The 18251-nt window shown below is 35.7% G+C and overlaps 3 protein-coding genes across 4 annotated transcripts in view; 2 read left to right on the top strand and 1 right to left on the bottom strand.

Annotated features, from left to right (window-relative positions):
• The window catches only part of rab11fip1b (RAB11 family interacting protein 1 (class I) b), a 31898-nt gene extending 29805 nt beyond the window's left edge, over window positions 1-2093 (top strand). For both annotated transcript variants that reach the window (XM_073829154.1, XM_073829155.1), the window contains 2 exons: window positions 1047-1158; window positions 1257-2093. In XM_073829154.1, coding sequence (XP_073685255.1) covers window positions 1047-1158; window positions 1257-1463 — 319 coding nt within the window. In that variant the 3' untranslated portion in view covers window positions 1464-2093. The remainder of the gene's footprint in view (window positions 1-1046; window positions 1159-1256) is intronic.
• Window positions 2094-4360: 2267 nt separating this feature from the next.
• Window positions 4361-10098, top strand: brf2 (BRF2 general transcription factor IIIB subunit). Its single transcript, XM_073830035.1, has 6 exons — window positions 4361-4498; window positions 4709-4858; window positions 4946-5005; window positions 6273-6594; window positions 6675-6852; window positions 8693-10098. The coding sequence occupies exons 2-6, from the start codon at window positions 4711-4713 to the stop codon at window positions 9290-9292; spliced, it is 1308 nt and encodes a 435-aa protein (XP_073686136.1). The 5' UTR covers window positions 4361-4498; window positions 4709-4710; the 3' UTR covers window positions 9293-10098.
• A 4181-nt stretch (window positions 10099-14279) lies between these two features.
• Window positions 14280-18022, bottom strand: prlhr2b (prolactin releasing hormone receptor 2b). Its single transcript, XM_073830134.1, has 2 exons — window positions 17595-18022; window positions 14280-15659 (listed from the first exon to the last, which is right to left on the bottom strand). Exons 1-2 carry the CDS (start codon window positions 18020-18022, stop codon window positions 15023-15025), a joined length of 1065 nt encoding a protein of 354 aa, XP_073686235.1. The 3' UTR covers window positions 14280-15022.
• Window positions 18023-18251: the final 229 nt, after the last annotated feature.

Genomic DNA, 18251 nt, shown 5'->3' on the forward strand with positions numbered 1-18251 from the left:
TGTCATGCACGCATGACTTTGTAATGCATGAGTTCCAGCTAGTGTATATAAATTTGCATTTTCTTATAAAATGACTTAATGTTTCAATGGATAAGACCCTTATTCCTTGGCTGGGATCATGTAGAGCCCTTTAAAGCTGCACTGAAACTGCAATTTGGACCTTCGACCTGTTGATCCCCATTGAAATCCACTATATGGAGAAAAATCCTGGAATGTTTTCCTCAAAAACCTTCATTTCTTTTTGACTGAAGAAAGACAGACAGACATGAATATCTTGGATGACATGGGGGTAAGTAAATAATCAGGACATTTTCATTCTGGAAGTAAATTAATTAGGGTTGGAGGTCTAGACTTGTCCTGCCCGAATTGTAGCTTACTGCTTATGCGGTTGATTACCCACAGAACAGTTGTTATTTGTTTTAGCCAGCTGCATTTTTTTCTTGGCACTTCAGGCAAGCAACATAAAACTCTTAAATGTAATGATTATTTCACAAAAGGTGGGGAGGCATAATTAAAATTGCTATGTCACAGTTTGTGGTCACCAGTTCAGGTAACTTATTGCTTGACTGCAAGACGTGCATTTCTGTTTTTACACTCTGCTGTTACACTCTGGACTCTGGATTACTCATTGTTGGGACTTTCATGTGACATTCCACATTCTTTCTGCAGAACATGGTTTGCAATGGTTTAAACTTTGCTTTTTCAGAGTTTCAGATCATATCAATGGGGTGTTTAATTTCCCAGTGTGCTTTTGCATTAATTCTACAACAGTTATCCGATAATTGAAAACCACAGATATGAACACTTTCGTCTTTGAAAGTGAAGGCATTCATTTTCACATTTAACAGTTCCCTCCAATGTTCTTTGAAGTCCAAAACTATTCAGGACAGGATGTATTCGTCACCCTTTCTCACTTTTTTTTTTTTAAGGATTCTATCAAAATTATGCACAAATGTCTTCTGGCAGAGTTCTACCACTGACTGCTTTGTATTCCACCCCTGCAATCTCAGATCTGCTAAGACTTACAGCTCTCTTTCTCTTTTCAGACCCCATGCAGTGAAACCCCTGAGCACCACTGACAAGCAGCCAGACCTCAGAGAGACCCAAGATGCTTCCAGATCTGCAAAAATTACAGATGACGTGCAAGTCAAGATGAAGGTAGCATGAGCTTTACTATTGCGCCGTTGAATAGAAATATGACTGTTTAAGATGTTTCTCCACTCAGCATGCTATTTTTGTTTAACTGTATCTTTCAGGCCCCAGAAGCTAAAGGGACGGGACCATACTCTCAGCTAACCCATGAAGAACTCCTTAACTTGTTGGATAAGCAAAAGCAGCAGCTTTCTCAGAAGGACGCCAAGATTGGGGAGCTGGAGCAGTATATAGACAATCTTCTGGTCCGTGTCATGGAGGAGAGCCCTAGCATCTTAATGACCTTGAACTCGATAAAGAAGTCAGTTTAAGCACTTTTGTAGCAGAGGGTTTTGTGTTTAATGTGCACTGTAAACACATATGGGTGGACAACAGTACAGGGTTGTGGGTAAATCACAAAGGCTTTAAATAAAGCCAGTAGCTGTATCTGCAGACACTAGTGAGCCGAAGATCAGGGTGTATAGCTGACATCTCGAGCTGAATGGTGATGACATGAATGTTTGTTTTTTGTCTTGCCTTGCCTCAGATCCACCTAATCATGTGACTGATGCATTCTTGTACATGTTAAAATAAATCATATTATATGTTAAAGGTTTTACTGTCCACGTTTTTTCCATTTGAATAGCTTTTTTGATTTGGTCAAAGCATTGAATGGGTGCAACCCACACTTTAAATAAGTAAACATCAACGCTACATATATTCTTACAAAATATTTGATATCAGTTACAAAGGTGTATACTATTTTGTAGATAGATCTATATTGATACATTGATTTATTTGCAATGAAGCACTTTAAAAAAATCAGCACATCTGTAAATAATGAATATGTGATCATTTGTATGTTACGCCTTTTGTCATGTAAGCTGAAAGCTTTATTATTCTCTGCTTTTGAAAAATAAAGGAATGTTACAGGCGTGGCTCTGCAAAGGGCAGTGTCATGACATTGTGTCTGTGTGCATTTTTTTTTTTTAAATACGGTTTAAGCTTTTAATGATAATTATATAAAACATATAGAGACCATTGTGGGATTGAGGAAGACTTGGGTCTCATCATTTTGAGGTAAATGTGTTCAAAAGTCTGAAAAATCTGTGTGTAACTTTAAGTAACATCATCACTGAAAACCTTTTTCTGCAATCAAGCACACTTTTTTGGGGGAGTCAATCTAAAACATGTATGTTTTATATGTATACCACTGTTTAGAACTGTACTAGGTAACCATGTACTGGTTAGCATCTCTGAGCTAGGTTTAAAAGTATCTAAAATTGTCACTACTGAAACATTTGGTGTAGTTTCACCATAGAATTTCACTACTGAAACATGTCATCGTTTCAGTAGTGACATAAGGGAACACATAATCCTCATTTGGGGGAAATAAAAAAAAAAAAAATTGGTATATATTTTTTTGTATTTTAGTAGTTTGTATTCATTAGTTTGAATATACATTGAACGAAAAACTTATAAGAGTTGATAATTTATATTTCAGTACTAAATTTTTGACAAAACATCCCATGTTTCGGGAGCAGGGGCGGCGCTCACAATTTTGGGCCCTATGACAAAATATGAGTTTGGGCCCCCCCTACCACACCAAAGCAGATCTCTGGGGGCCCCTAAAGGACATGGGCCCTCAGAATCGTCCTAACTTACTCCCCCTTAGCGGCGTCCCTTTTCGGGAGTGACAGTAATGCTTTGGTAGCAACCACATACATTACAGGATGTTAACTCCCATACTAAAACACTACTAACCCGGCTGAAGAAAACAGCTAAAACCAGCCTTGGATGGTTGGCTGGTCTTAGCTGGTTTAAGCTGGTCTTCCAGCCTAGCTAGGCTGGTTTTAGCTGGTTGTTCAAGCTGTTCTCCCAGCCTGACCAGCTGAGGAAGTGGGCAAAACCCCTCTAAAACCAGCTTGCTGACCAGCTAAGACCAGCCAACCATCTTAGGCTGGTTTTGGCTGTTTTCTTCAGCTGGGTTAGTAGTGTTTTAGTGTCACGGTAAACACGAAGTCTGGGTCCAAAATGCAGGGGAAGATATATTTAATTAAATAAACACAAATAAACAGAACAAAACAAAACCAAAAGGCCAACATGGCACAACACGACATAAACTGAATACTAAATAAACCAAAACAGGGAACACGGTCAAGGCCAGATCAGGAACACACAAAATAACATGCAAGACAAAAGACAATGCAGCCATGAAGCAGGAGTGAAAGGTGAGAGTTTTTAAAGACCAGATAATAGTGAACAGATGTGAGTGAATCAGTGCTAATGACAAAGACAGGTGAATGCAATCAGGAAGTGCAGTGTAGGAACAGCGACCTCAGGAGGCTGAGGGGAGACCCACAGCCCCGATCATGACATTTAGTATGTGAGATGTATATTCAAACTAATGAATCCCTAACTTTAAAATCAGTATGATCAACTTTTTGCCTTTTACAAAGAAAAATTGGATTCAAAATGCAACATTGTTATGGATTTACGGATAATGGATTTACACATTTAATGGAATAGCAATATATATATATATATATATATATATATATATATATATATATATATATATATATATATATATATATATACACACACACACACACACACACACACACAATCTAGATGTAAGCAAAATCTTAATAGGTCAATATAACCCTTCTAATTATATTATTATGACTGTGTTTCGGTAGTGACAAATTTGGGGAGAGGACAAATATTCAAAACAATTGTTGAAAACACAATATGAGAATTAACTGCACAATTACTAGAAATGTGTACCTTACAATTTGCATGCATACAATTTTTTGGAAAAATATATTTTTTTTTCAAGACGTTTCCAATTCTGACAATATTGTAGAATGGCCCATATATAGCTGAACTAAACTTGGTTTAGAATTTATACATTTTTAAGTTATCGAACCTAATCTTAACCAACTCTGAACTTCGAAGCTAAATAATGACACTTTTATCTTTTGTCTTTTTAGAGCTGCTTTACAGATGCTTTACTGCTTTACAGCGAATTTTGAATGTGTCTTATAATTGAATAAGTTTGCATCATTCATTTTGTTATAGTGACTTGATTTGACAATTAATACATATTTAAAATTTCTGTCTTTATTATTTCATTTTTTTTTCTGTAGGAACGTATTGTTATGGAACGCTTAGTGACAACCTCGTTTCCGCCCGAACTAATAACGTCATCAGGAAGCGCGGCGTAGTTAAAAACAAACGTACACTTGTCGCAAGAAGCGATGAGAAAAGCCGCTTTCAGGTGTTGGTACCGAACAGCAAAAACGTATTTTGATTTTCGGTCATATTAATATTTTACAGACCATTTGAGGAGCAACTGCCACCAGTAAGAATACCCAAATATTTCAATAATATACTTTTTGCTATTTGTATTGATACTTACTGACCAGCGTGATTCTCTGTTTGTCATTTGCTGATCATTAAACAGTCGCGCATAAATTACCACTTGCTTCATGCTTTTAGATATTTTGTAATGTATCTAATGTTTGCTTTATCAGTCAGATGGTGGCCTATATTTGATATCTTTCTCATGTAGGTATGCCGAGCAGCTGTCCTGAGTGTGGCTCGTCTAATGTTGTGGAGGATGATCTGTACTCTCAGAGGCAGTGGGTTTGTGTGGACTGTGGGTCTGTGGTCTCTGAGGGACATCTGACCACCACACTGAGCGAAGAGACCCAGGGCATAGGTAGCCCAACACAGGGCATTTCACTTTTAATTAATCAGTCTGCTTGAAAACTGCTAGTTTGACATTTGTTTCTTTTATTTTGTCCAGCTGTGCCCTATCATGCTTCCACAGAGGAGTCCAAGAAACCATGCAGAAATCTAATTGTTGGTAAGATCAACAGCTCGTAATATTAAAATTATATTTGGGGCTTGATGAGTCCTATGAGTGTTTTTTTTTTGTACTTTCCGAGATACGATATCCTAGTGTATGTCACAATGTCATTTTTGTCAAAAGTTTACCTACACCTTGCAAAATCCGCAAATGTTAATTTTTTTTTACCAAAATAAGGGGGATCATACAAAATGCATGTTATTGTTTATTTAGTACTGACCTGAACAAGAGTATTCACATAAGATGTTTACATATAGTCCAAATAGAAATGTATAAAAATTACCCCGTTCAAAAGTTTACACACACTTGATTCTTAATACATAATTTTCTTAAAACACGAGTCCCTTGTTTGTCCTGAACAGTTAAACTGCCTGCTGTTCTTCAGAAAAATCCCACAGGTCCCATAGATTTTAGTTTTTTTCAGCATTTTTGTGTATTTGAACCCTTTCCAACAATGTATGGTTTTGAGATCCATCTTTTCACTCTGAGGACAACTGAGGACTCATATGCAACTATTACAGAAGTGAGAAATGCTCACTGATGTTTCAGAAGAAAAAGGTGATGCATTAAGAGCCAGGGGTGTAAACGTTTGAACAGATTGAAGATGTGTACATTTTTTATTTCACCTAAATGTCATATTGTTGTTTTTTTAATTTAGTATAGTCCTTCAGAAGCTAAAGAACATACTTGCATGTTTCTCAGAAGACTAAATAAATCAAATTTACCCTGATCTGCAAATTCAAAACATTTTCACCTCCTGGCTCTAAATGCATCATGTTTCCTTCTGAAGCATCAGTGAGCTTTTGAACCTTTTGTAATAGTTGCATATGAGAAAAAGATGGATCTCAAAATCATACAGTCATTGTTGGAAAGGGGAAGGATTTTTCTGAAGAACAGCAGACAGTTTAACTGTTCAGGACAAACAAGGGAATCATGAACAACTATCACTTAACAAAAAAAAAAAAAAAACACAGCTGTGGATCATTCAGGTAACAACACAGTATTAAGAATCAAGTGCATGTAAACTTTTGAACAGAGTCATTTTTATCAATTCAACTATTATTTTCTCTTGTGGACTGTATGTAAACATCTTTTATGTGAAATATCTTATTTAGGTCAATACTAAATAAACAACATTTGGTATAATCTCTCTTAATTTGGTAAAAACAATTATTATTTTGCAGATTCTGAAAGGGGGATGTAAAATTTTGACCTCAACTGTTAAGTATGCAATTTTATCAATTTTTCTTTTTCTCTCTTTCAGGCTACTCTCGGGTCCGTGCGCTCTGCCGTATCCTCCGATTATCCACCGACATGGAGTCAGCAGTAGTCAGTCTCTTTGGCCGTGCTTACAACCACCCAAACTTCATCAATGTGGCCTTAACCAAGAAAGAGATCTTAGGCGGCTGTTGCGTACTCTCCGTCTGTCGCCAATGCAACTGGCCTGTTGCCATGGGAACCATCAGTTACCTGTTGGGAGTGGACAATGCGGCATTGGGCGCAGTAAACCAGGAGTTTACGAAGGCTCTGAACATCGAGGTCAACACTATTGGCATCATGGACATGCTGGAAAGCTTCTGCTATGAGTATGTCAAACATGTCTTTTATGCTTTGCACAATGCTTTGGTTGATGTAAAGTCAGATTGTTAACTTTGTGTTTTTGTAGTTTTAAACTAGGTCCTCAACAGGTGGAAGAAGTGTTTGCTGAACCCCCCCAACGGCTGGTGGACAGGACGTCTGCTTTGGTTGAACTAGCTGCTGATGCCTGGATAGTGACGGGACGCCAGCCTTTGCCCCTCCTCATTGCAGCGGTGTATTTGGCCTGGCAGTCACTAAATCCTATGGTAAGTGATGTAATACATAAATGAGTAAATATTAGTGCTCTCAGAATTAGAGTGTTAATGCCGGTGATTAATTTCAGTTTAACGGCGTTAAAAATATTTAACGCAGGGGTGAAGCTAGGGTTAGCCACTCCACAACTGCTGCTTCTGTCACTTTTTTTTTTTGTTCTTGACAAGAACTGCATTTATTTAGTTGCAGAATGTCTTTACGACCATATCAAACAGGAGACTTTTCAGACATGCACTCCAACTTCATTTCAGCGCTAGTCAAACGAGCCTGGGAAAGGTAGTAGTCATGAGGGAGCGTCAGTAGAAAAACAGTGAACTGTGGTCAAATTAGATGTTGTATGTTGTATGCCATATGTTAGTAAAAACAAATTTACCTGTATCATTTCATATTAAAGTGCAAATGAAACTGCAAGCATGCGTTTCAGATCCATGTCACATTCATCAGTGGCTGCTCTTAAAGTAATAGCAGCCAAATAAGCTGATAACCCAGCTGCTGTGATGTCTATTAATCAAAGAACAAAAGATTACTTTTCTTTTAGCCCTGTGTGTGTGTGTGTGTGTGTGTGTGTGTGTGTGTGTGTGTGTGTGTGTGTGTGTGTGTGTGTGTGTGTTTGTTTTTGTGACATATCAGGACACAAATCTGTGTAATAACATGGGTATGACATAGGTATTACAAGGAGAGGGTGACTTATGAGGACATTGCCCATGTCCCCACTTTTCAAAAGGCTTATAAATCATACAGAATACGTTTTTTTGAGAATGTAAAGTTATGCACAGTCTCCTGTGAGGGCTAGGTTTAGGTGTAGGGAAGGTGTAGGGTGATAGCAAATATCGTTTGTACAGTATAAAAACCATTACGTCTATGGAATGTCCCCACAATTCACAAAAACAAACGTGTGTGTGTGTGTGTGTGTGTGTGTGTGTGTGTGTGTGTGTGTGTGTGTGTGTGTGTGTGTGTGTGTGTGTGTGTGTGTGTGTGTGTGTGTGTGTGTGTGTGTGTGTGTGTGTAAGTTTGGGATTAGTACGATTTTTTTTAATGGTTTTTAAAGACGTTTCTTATGCGCATCAAGGCAATTATTTGATCAAAAATACAGAAGAAAAATCTGTAAAAATATTGTAAAATTCAAGATATGATTTCAGTTTAAAATATTTAACTGTTTTCTATGTGCATATATTTTAAAATGTAATTTATTCCTGTGATACAAAGCTGAATTTGTCACAAGTGTCACATGATCCTTCAGAAATCATTCTAATATGCTGATTTATTATCAATGTTGAAAACAGTTGTGCTGCGTAATGTTTTGTTGCAATCTGTGATCCTTTCTTTTTTCCAGGCTTCTTTAACTAAGAAAAGTAGAAAAGAACAGTTTATTTAAAATAGAAATCTTTTGTAACAATATAAACTAATATCTAAAAGTTTGCGGTCAGTGTTCTTTAGTTTATTCTTTGTTTTTTTTTTTAAGAAATTAATACTTTTTTCACCAAGAATGTTAAGTTGACAAAAAAGTGATAGCTATATATATATTTATTTATTTATTTAACAAATGCTGTTCTTTTTGAAATTTCTACTCGGAATTCTGATTTCCACACAAATATTAAGCGGCACAACTGTTTTCAAAATTGCTTAAAATTTTAACTCGGCTTTTCTTAGATATATAAATTAAAGGGATAGTTCACCCAAAAATGAAAATTCTGTCATTAATTACGCGCATTCATGTTATTCCAAACTGTAAGGCCTTTGTTCATCTTCACAACACAAATTAATATATTTCTGATGAAATCCGAGCGCTTTTTATATCCGAGCGCTTATTATATAATGCATAATCTTTTTCAGGTCCGCATGAAATACACCTTAATTAAGTTCTGCAAGATCGGACAAGCGCCTGAACAGTCATGGCGCAGAAGCAGAGATTCAATTGTGAAGCGGCTGAAAGAGCTGCGGGATGTGCTGTGTAAACTGGGCCAAGCGCTGCCGTGGTTGCGGGGCGGCACGGTGGAGCCCAACACTGTGGTCAAACTGGTGGATGACATCCTGAAGAACCGCAGGGCATTGCTCATGAGGGCTGTTCGGAACTACGAACAACAACTGCAAAATGAAACCCAAACTGCACAAATGACAGACAGTGAGCCATCAAATTCAAAGTGCTCCGATTCACCTTCTTCAGAGACACCTGAGCTCATGGGTCCTGATCAGGCCGAATATGAGAATGATAAAGAAGCCACGGATTGTCAACTACCAGCAGACCACTGGAGTAAAAGCCACTTGTTTTTACCCCCCTGCGTGAAAAGCCGCAAGCGGCAGAGGGTTGACGCTCCGCAGCTGGAAGTGACCGGAGATGAAGACATATCAGACGGTGAAATTGAATCATACATTCGCTCTCAGGATGAAATTGAAACATATCTAAAGGTTCGGAAGAAGCTAAAGGAGGCATAATTGTGTTGAAATATAAATAAATTGCTGTTGATTTCCTGATAAGATCAGTTTTTTTTTAATGTTACATTTCATAGATTGCACTGATTAATTCTGTTTATTGTTAATAAATGCATTTCTGTTTGAATGGATAAATTCCTCAATTATTTGAGACTATTTTATGTTTGAATCTGTGAATGAACCAAGGCTGTTTTTTTTTTTTTTAGTGATTTGTTGTTCCTTGTTTGTCCTAAGCAGTTCAATTGCACACTGTTCTACAGAAAATTCTCAAATTCTTTGGTTTCTCAGCATTTGTGTTTTTAAACCCTTTTCAAAAATGACTAAGATTTTGAGATCCATCTTTTCTCACTGAAGACAACTGAGGGACTCATATGCAACTATTACAAAAGGTTCAAATGCTCACTGATGCTCCAGAAGAAAGCCCAAATGCATAAAGAGCCAGGGGTGAAAACATTTTGAATTTGTAGATCATGGTAAATTTTCCTTTGTCTTCTGGGAAACATGTAAGTGTCTTTTGTACCTTCTGAAGGGCGGTGCTAAATGTAAAAAAATATATCTGATATTTAGGCAAAAAAGTTTTCTTGATGCATTGTGTTTCCTTCTGGAGCATCAGTGAGCGTTTGGACCTTTTGTAATGGTTGCATATGAGTCCCTCAGTTGTCCTCGGTGTGAAAACATGGATCTCAAAATCATACAGTCATTAACAATTTATAAACTTTTGTTCTTTGTCATAAAATAGAGTATTTGAATATTTTTGTTATTTTTATTAAATTGTTATTCGTTTTGTCATTAAAAAACAAATATTTAAACTTTTGACTGCTGTTATTTTGAAGTGCATTGAATATGCTACATATTTATAATTACAAAGAGCATCTTTCTAATTTCCTAAAAGTTCTTACTGATATTTTTAACTCGGCAACATCTAATTAGCTAATGTTAGGCCAGTGATTCTTGAGAATTTGGATAAAACAGGTTTTAATTTTCCAAAAAAAAAATGTGTTTAATTACACCATCTGAATGTATATTATTATAGACCAAGGTCTTAGCTTTTCAGCAATGTACTGGTGTCACCTCCCCATTTTGTATTTTTTTCATAAAATAGGCGTTTTACTTTTTAGTGTTTTACAACGTTTACTTTTTGCTTAAATCAAACAAAAAATGTTTTTTATTTAACAAATGTATTTTTGTATTAAAAGAGACTATTACTTTATTAACTCAGCAGCACTGACAAAATATATTGTAGGCCCCTATGCATATTTATTTAAAAAAATTAAAACTCCCTCTGACGGTGGTGACACTAATCTGACGGTGGTGACAGTGGCCTCATTACAACATAAAATTCCAAAATGTATACCACTCAAGTCAACGGCTTCTTGTTTAATAACTTTATTTAACTATTTGGTCCAACAAATAACAATCCTGAGCACTCTGATAAAATATTTTTCAAATATTTCAACATCGTCAGACAGAAAACCTGACGGTGGTGACATCTGACGGTGGTGACAAAAACCTACTATTTCCCATGATATGCATTAGTTGTTCACATTAGCCATCTTGTTTTCACTCTGTTGCTAGCTACTTCAGACTTGTTTTTAAAAAGTATACATTTATGTCATAATCAAATCTAATATTATTTATACAAAAGAGACGGTGTTGACATGTTATGGTTGCCACAGTAGCAGTGTCCAAAAATATGAACAATTTTAAGAGAAAATAGCAAATTTACAGGAGCTTGGCTGATCTTGAAGCATACAGTAGAGCTGAAGATTTGATAATGTGGTCCTCAGGAATGCAGTTGACCTTGTAGTTGCCTGATTTTATTGCTTTTTTATAAATATCTGACGGTGGTGACGCATATGTGGGACACATTTTGTGCAACCAAAAATAATTGTAAATATTATTCAAACACAGTGTTTGTAATTTGTGATACATATTACAATGTACTCTTTCATATAGTAAAATTATTATTCAATTAAATGATTACTTTTTGCTTTTTTAATCAAGCTGAAATGATTATCTCCTATCTGAGGACAAGTGATTTTGTAGGCAATGGGCCAGATTTGATAATTAAATTAATACAAAATTAAAAGAAAACTATAAAAGAACCTTACATTTGTGCAACTGACCCTCTGATTATAATCTTGATTCTTTTGATTTATGAAAATGTTCTTCATTTCCAACAGAATGAGCACTTTTCTTGTTGGGACATGTTTTTGCCAAATTTTCAAGAATCAGTGAGGCCTCTTTTCTTTCAAAATGCAGGCTGTTATGAATAGCTGCTTTTGCAGGAAGTAATTTATAATCTTGCCGGAGTCTGTAATTTCATTTTATTTGATTGATGTTTGTGCTTCTCGTGTAACGTCCCTGTGTCCAAAACAAATAGATTTTTCATTAATACATTGTACTTTTGGATGTATCATTTCTACGAACGTTCATTTCCGAGACTCTGATAATATTAGCGTCCAAAAGCTAGCGTGACGGCATTATTACTAATGTGCCTTTCGCTCGAGGCTGTAATACAAACTGTTCAAAATGTCCCACAGGTGTGTGATCTCGACGGTGGCATTCACGATGATTTAAAGTGCCTCTTCTCATTATGTTGTCTTTAACGGATAGTCCTTCATGAGAGCTGTTGGTTTTAAGATCAATTACTGCTTTGAACAAAAGCCTTTCTGGCGTTAAGAGCTCAGTCGAGGACTTGCATTCTGATGTGTGATGCATTTACACAAGGTACTGTACACTCATAAATGTTTGAATGTCACTGCGTTAGATAACAGAATATCAATCTAACCGGCATTTACTTAAAACAAAGAGCGTGAATATCGCAGTTAATGTGATGATCTAAGGTTGTTACACTAGGGCATCTGTGTCAATAAACACTAAAAAAACACTACTGTTTAAAAGTTTGGGGTTAGTAAGATTATTTATTCATTACATTTATTCAAGATTTATTTCATAGAGTGCTGTTATGACTCCGAAAGCTCATTTGCTGCTCATATGTCAGTGTTTTCACAAAGAGTTATCAATCGGCCATATTGGCAGCACTGAATGTAAGCAATGCCACTGAACCAAACAAAACTTGCAGATTATTGCTGATGAAAATGGTCAGTTGTTGTAATGTTTTGGGCTGTACTAATCGGAAAAACATTTGGAGTACTAGACTGCCATAAGTTGTAACAAATCAAGGGTAAGTCTGCAAAAAAAAAACTGTCTGAGGAACAACAGGCGTTTGTGGGGCACGAATCTTAACATTCATGTTTGTTCTTATCATTTCCGGTCAGGTAGGTAAATATTAGGCTACTATCTTAATTAATACTATTAACTTTAGTTTGTCAAAATATTGCACCCTTTTCTGCTTACTAATTCCTTATCTATATGATTTAGCAGCTTCCACATGTTTTTTCCTGTGGTTTAGCCCAATAGTCCCAAACCATCCGCTGGAATGGTGTTACGAGATTTGTTTCATAAACCTAACATACCTTTGTCTTATCTATGAACTTATTTCTAAAATAATCGTGTTTACCTTGTTAATGCAGTTTTATTAGTATGTTCAATTATATATTTGTCCAAGATTGTTTCTTTGAGTATATATATATATATATATATATATATATATATATATATATATATATATATATATATATATACGCCCATGACCAGGGTTGAGAAACACCGACCTAAATCAATGATTTAAAGAAGCATTTTTGACATATACAGGTAATTTACCATAGTAATATTATTGTTTTTAATGTTTATCACTCTTATAGTGCCAGCTGTGTTGTGGTCCGGTCTCCTTAAACATTTGTTTAGAATCACTTGTTGCATGTGCTCAGCAGGTTTTGTGAAGTTTTGAGTTTTCCTTTAGGCTTTATAGGATTTTGGGTCATTTTGGACAGGCCCCTTTTCTAAACGAGCCCGTTATAGATTCTTAAAGGGTAAATTTGTACAATTATTGACCTAGAGAGTCCAGAGAATTGTACTGCAGTGTTTTTCCCCCAGATTGAGCGAAAAATAGGTCTAGTTCGCAAAAGTATTTTTTTACATCTTCTCAATCACTTAAAAAACAATTTGATTGACAGCAGTTGTCCGGAATGAAGAGTTCTATCATATCATATGAATATTGTGTATATGTGTTAAAAATCACGCAATGTACAATCTTTTATGCATTTGAAAAAATGCAGTATCGTCCCCAAGGGGCCTATTTCTTTCAAATTTCTCAGAGACCTTTGGGGCCGTGAGTCAAACAGGCCCACGGAGTTTCGTTCTGAACATTCTCTGTTAACCTTGTCTAATAGGTGCTCAAACTTCATCGGCAGCCATGTGTGTTTTTTTTTTTTTTTTTTTTTTGAGATACGCAAATGGCCTTATAGACGCTTGTGTCACTTCGGACGAAGACATGGTGCACAGTGATTTTCATGCTAAAAGGACAAATGGTTGCATAGTTATAGCCATTTTTATGTTTTTTTCCTCTTAGTGGCCAAGTCCTGTGAAAATTTTATTTATTTATTTATTTTTATCTGGGACCTCAAATTGACCTCTTAAATAGCTGTTGAGTTTAGTGAAGTTTAAGCTATGCATTGAACCCCTAATAAATGTCTACTGAGCAGCAAATCAGCATATTAGAATGATTTCTAAAGAATCGTGTGACGTGTGAGTAGTGATGCTGAAAATTCAGCTTTGCACCACAAAGATAAATTACATTTTAAAATGCATGAAAGTAGAAAACAGTTATTTTAAATTGTATTAAATTTTCATAATTGTACTGCATTTTTGATCAAATAAACCCCAGACTTTTGAACAGTACTGTAAGTTGAATTTAAAAAAAAAAATCACCAAAACACCAACTGATCAAAAGTAAAACTTTATTTTTTTTTAATGAACAGCATGCAATAATTTAAACAATTTGCAAAAGCTTTCTCTTTAAATCACAGATGAATCAGTGCACTTTGTTGTTCTCTCTGTTTGTTTGTGTGTGTGTGTGTGTGTGTGTGTGTGTGTGTGTGTGTGACTCAAATGCCTGTCTCTAGACTCGTCCATTCATTATGAATCAGACTGTAATGTCTTTGATTATCATGTGAGTGTTCACATTTTGCACTGCACATTCATAGAGCTCTAGTGGGCTGAATAATCACAAATTCATGATTCATATACGCAGGAAATTGCTAAAAGGAAAGTAAATGGCAAAAAAGTCATTAATGGAGTCAACATGAAATCAAAACTGACCCGGTTTACTTCTTTAATAATAGTTTCTAAATTTTGCAATAACTTTCAGCAAAATAGAATTTCTTGCGCAGATGCTTACGTTTCCTTTTTAAATTAAGGTCACCAACATCTCCACTTTTCATATAGAGACGCTTTTCAGCATGTAATCAGTTCCTGATGGGTAAAATTGACTCCCGTCCTTCTTATTTCACATTAAATTTCCTGTTTCACTCACAAAACATCACATTACAGAAGCAGAATGGATTGCGAATGCCACTTCATGTAACCTTGTGGGATTCTTTGAGCACTCTGAGAAAAGCCCAGCGCGAAGGTTACAATCATCTGTTTTATTTCAACAAATAGCGATGAATCATTTCAATAAATGACACATAATGAATCATTCAAGTTAGCATTTGCAGTCCCTCAGTTATGTAAGGGTTTCTATCCATCATCCGTTATTTTATGTACATTTCATGAGCCATTTCTAGATCTTAATGAGCATTTTCTGTGTTTTCAGCCTTCCTGAAGCCATCATAGCACGACGCTGGCCGTGGCGCAGTGGTTGGCTGGTATGCCGATGCGACGGTGGCAGGTGAACATCTTACGCAGCTCTGACCGGAAACGGTCGTGAAGCCACGCGTACAGGAACGGGTTGCAGCAGGACGAGCTCATAGCGCACAGATGACACAACAGCTGGATCAGCAGAAAATGCCGCTTGTTGATGAGGCGGATGTCGATGTCGCGCAGGACGTTGAACACGTGGATGGGCAGCCAGCAGACTCCGAACGCCGCCACCACTAGAGACACCAGCCTGAAGATCTTCCGCTTGCGCGCCCGCTGGGCCTCGGCCTGATCCTGCGTCCGGTGTCCAGGAGCCACGCAGTTGCGGAGTTTAACTGAGATGCAGAGGTAAGAGACGCAGACTGCAGATAAAGGCAGGATGTAGGTCAGTAGTAGTGTGCTGTAGGCGTACACCAGTCGCTGAGTCTCTTGGCCCAACCAGAACTCCTCGCAGATGGTCAGACCCTCCTCTCTGAACTCCACATGATAGGTGTGGGCCACAGCTGGAGCGACCAGCACACACGACAGCAGCCAGATCCCAGACAGCACATAAGCGCAGGCTGCCATTGAGATTCGCTTCTTCAAAGGGTGCACTGTAGCGTAGTATCTGTTAGAACACACAAAACAATTTTCATTGATATATAATATTCTAGTCTAGTCTAATGTTATTTTTTTTTTAATTCAATTATTTTTAATAAATAATAAGATCAAAACACATTATGTTTTGTATAAAGAAATTTAAGCCTATATATTTTTTAAAATCATTATTTACCATATTAGTTAAAAAAACGTACAAATTTATCGACTTTTACTACATTTTTTTAATTCTCAAAATTCTCATTTGCTAGTTTAATAGCTCTTTGCTATGGTAAAAAATGCAATAACACAATGTATTGATTTATGTAAATTGACCAATTAATTCAATACAAATTTAAAAATTAAATTTGAACAATATTTAAAAATTCTATTACTGTATGAATATTATTGACATTTAGAGTAAAAAAATTTTTTTAAAAATGAATTCAAAAATCTTCTTTTTTTACAATACAACATAATTATTTTTTTCTATTGGGGATTAAATTTAAAATAATATAATTATGTATGAAATAATAATAGAATTTTAAAGAATAATGCGTAAGTAATTCTCAATTTATATATTAAATTTTTAAATTCTCAATAAAATAAAGTTAGATTTTTACTGTAGTAAAATTGCAGTATTTTTTTAAATAGTACCTGAAAATGAAATCAAGTAATAATAAAAATTATATTTCATATAATTAAGCCTGTTTTTAGAACTATTATAATTTTTAGAACTATTAATGTTTTTTATTTATTTTATTATTTTTTTTGGTACCATCAAGCACTTATGACCATTACTTTAATTCACATTACTTTTATTTCCCATTACTTTAAATTCATTTTTTTAATAATTATTTTATTTTTTTATTCTCAATAATAAAATAATGCATAATAATTCCATAATTTACTAATTTATATTAAAATCATGTTAATTCTCAAAATCAATATAGTTGTATTTTTACTATAGTAAAAAATGCAGTAATACAGTGTTTTTATTTTTGTAAATAAACTTCAAATTAATTCAATACAAAATTAAAAATAAATGTTATATTAAAACATCATTGTAATCCTCAATAGAACCAATATAGTTATATTTTGCTGTAGTAAAAACTGCAGTAATGCATTTTGAAATTATTTTTCTTTTAAATATTACCCCAAAAAACAATTAATAATAATAATAATAATAATAATAATAATAATAATAATAATAATAATAATAAGCATCATCACATTTTATCCATTATTACTATATTTCACACTAAAATACTGGACATTTTACTTTTCTTTTTTTAATTTTATTTATTTTTTATTATTCTCACTGATTAAATAATGCATACTTTTTTAATGTATACAAATTCTCAGAATTTACTCATTTATATTAAAATCATGGTAATTCTCAGAATCAATATAGTATAGTAAAATGCAGTAATACAATGTTTTTATGTAAATCAACACTAATTAATTTATTCAATACAAATTAAAAAAAAACTTTTGAGCAATATTTAAAAATTTGTATTATTATTATTATTATTGACATTAATAGTAAGAATAAATTTAATTTGGTAATGAAAAAATGTGTCATGAAAAATGACAATGCATAAATCTTAAAAAAGGCCATTTCTTTCTATATCGGATTTATGGGGTGAAATATGGCACAGACCCATCCTAAACAGATTTTGAGAGTAAAGAAAGCAAGAAACAATTTAATTATGTCAACAAACATGAAAGCAGCATAGATAGTGACTTTCCCCTCAAACTGCAGTTTTCACTTCCTATAACCTACAAACCTCTAATGATCTCCAAAGTCCTTCAACATAAAGCGAAACCCTTTTCAAAAAACCTTTGGACATCCTTTCATCTCAAGTGATCTCACCCACTTTAAGCACACTTAGCTTTGATATCTCGTCTCGTAATGCCGTGAGCCACTAGCGAGATCTCTAGATGGTCAGGTGCTTGCACTCACCTGTCAACCGCAATAGCCGTAAGAGTGAAAACGGACACATATACGGTGACGGGCTGGATCAGGAACACCAGGTAGCACATGAACCGCCCAAACGTCCATCCGTGAGGGCTGAAGGCGTAAGCCAGTGTGAAGGGGACGCAGGTTACACACATCAGCATGTCCGAGAAGGCCAGGTTGCCGATGAAGAAGTTAGTGACATTGTGCATCTTCCTCGAGCGGCAGATGACGTAGATCAGAAGGTAGTTGCCCAAGACGCCCACCAGCACCACAAGAACGTAACAGGGGATGATAAGCGGCTTGAAGGTCTGCAGCAGGGCGACATCTGCAAAGGGATAGTTGTGAGGGGCCGTGGTGTTTTGGACCACCGTCACCTCATATACTTGGCTTCCAGGAGGCTCTTCACTCCCTTGCCAGCCAGAGCCATCCATCCTTTGATCACAACGCTCTTGTCTCCCCCTGCTGGATGAAAACACAAAGGTCATCGCTGGGTAATGTGTGATAGGCAGACTAACGGTTGAGCAGGGTGGGTTTGTCAGTGGTAGCTTCTTAAACTTTTACATTTGTTCTCGCTCAGTCTTCAATATTTTCTTGCATAACTGCTCAGTGGTGAATTGAAAAGCTTTAATGTATCTGTATGAAAGCGACTTCAGAAAATGA

The sequence above is a fragment of the Garra rufa genome, chromosome 23 (assembly GCF_049309525.1).
Source record: "Garra rufa chromosome 23, GarRuf1.0, whole genome shotgun sequence".
Lineage (NCBI taxonomy): Eukaryota > Metazoa > Chordata > Actinopteri > Cypriniformes > Cyprinidae > Garra > Garra rufa.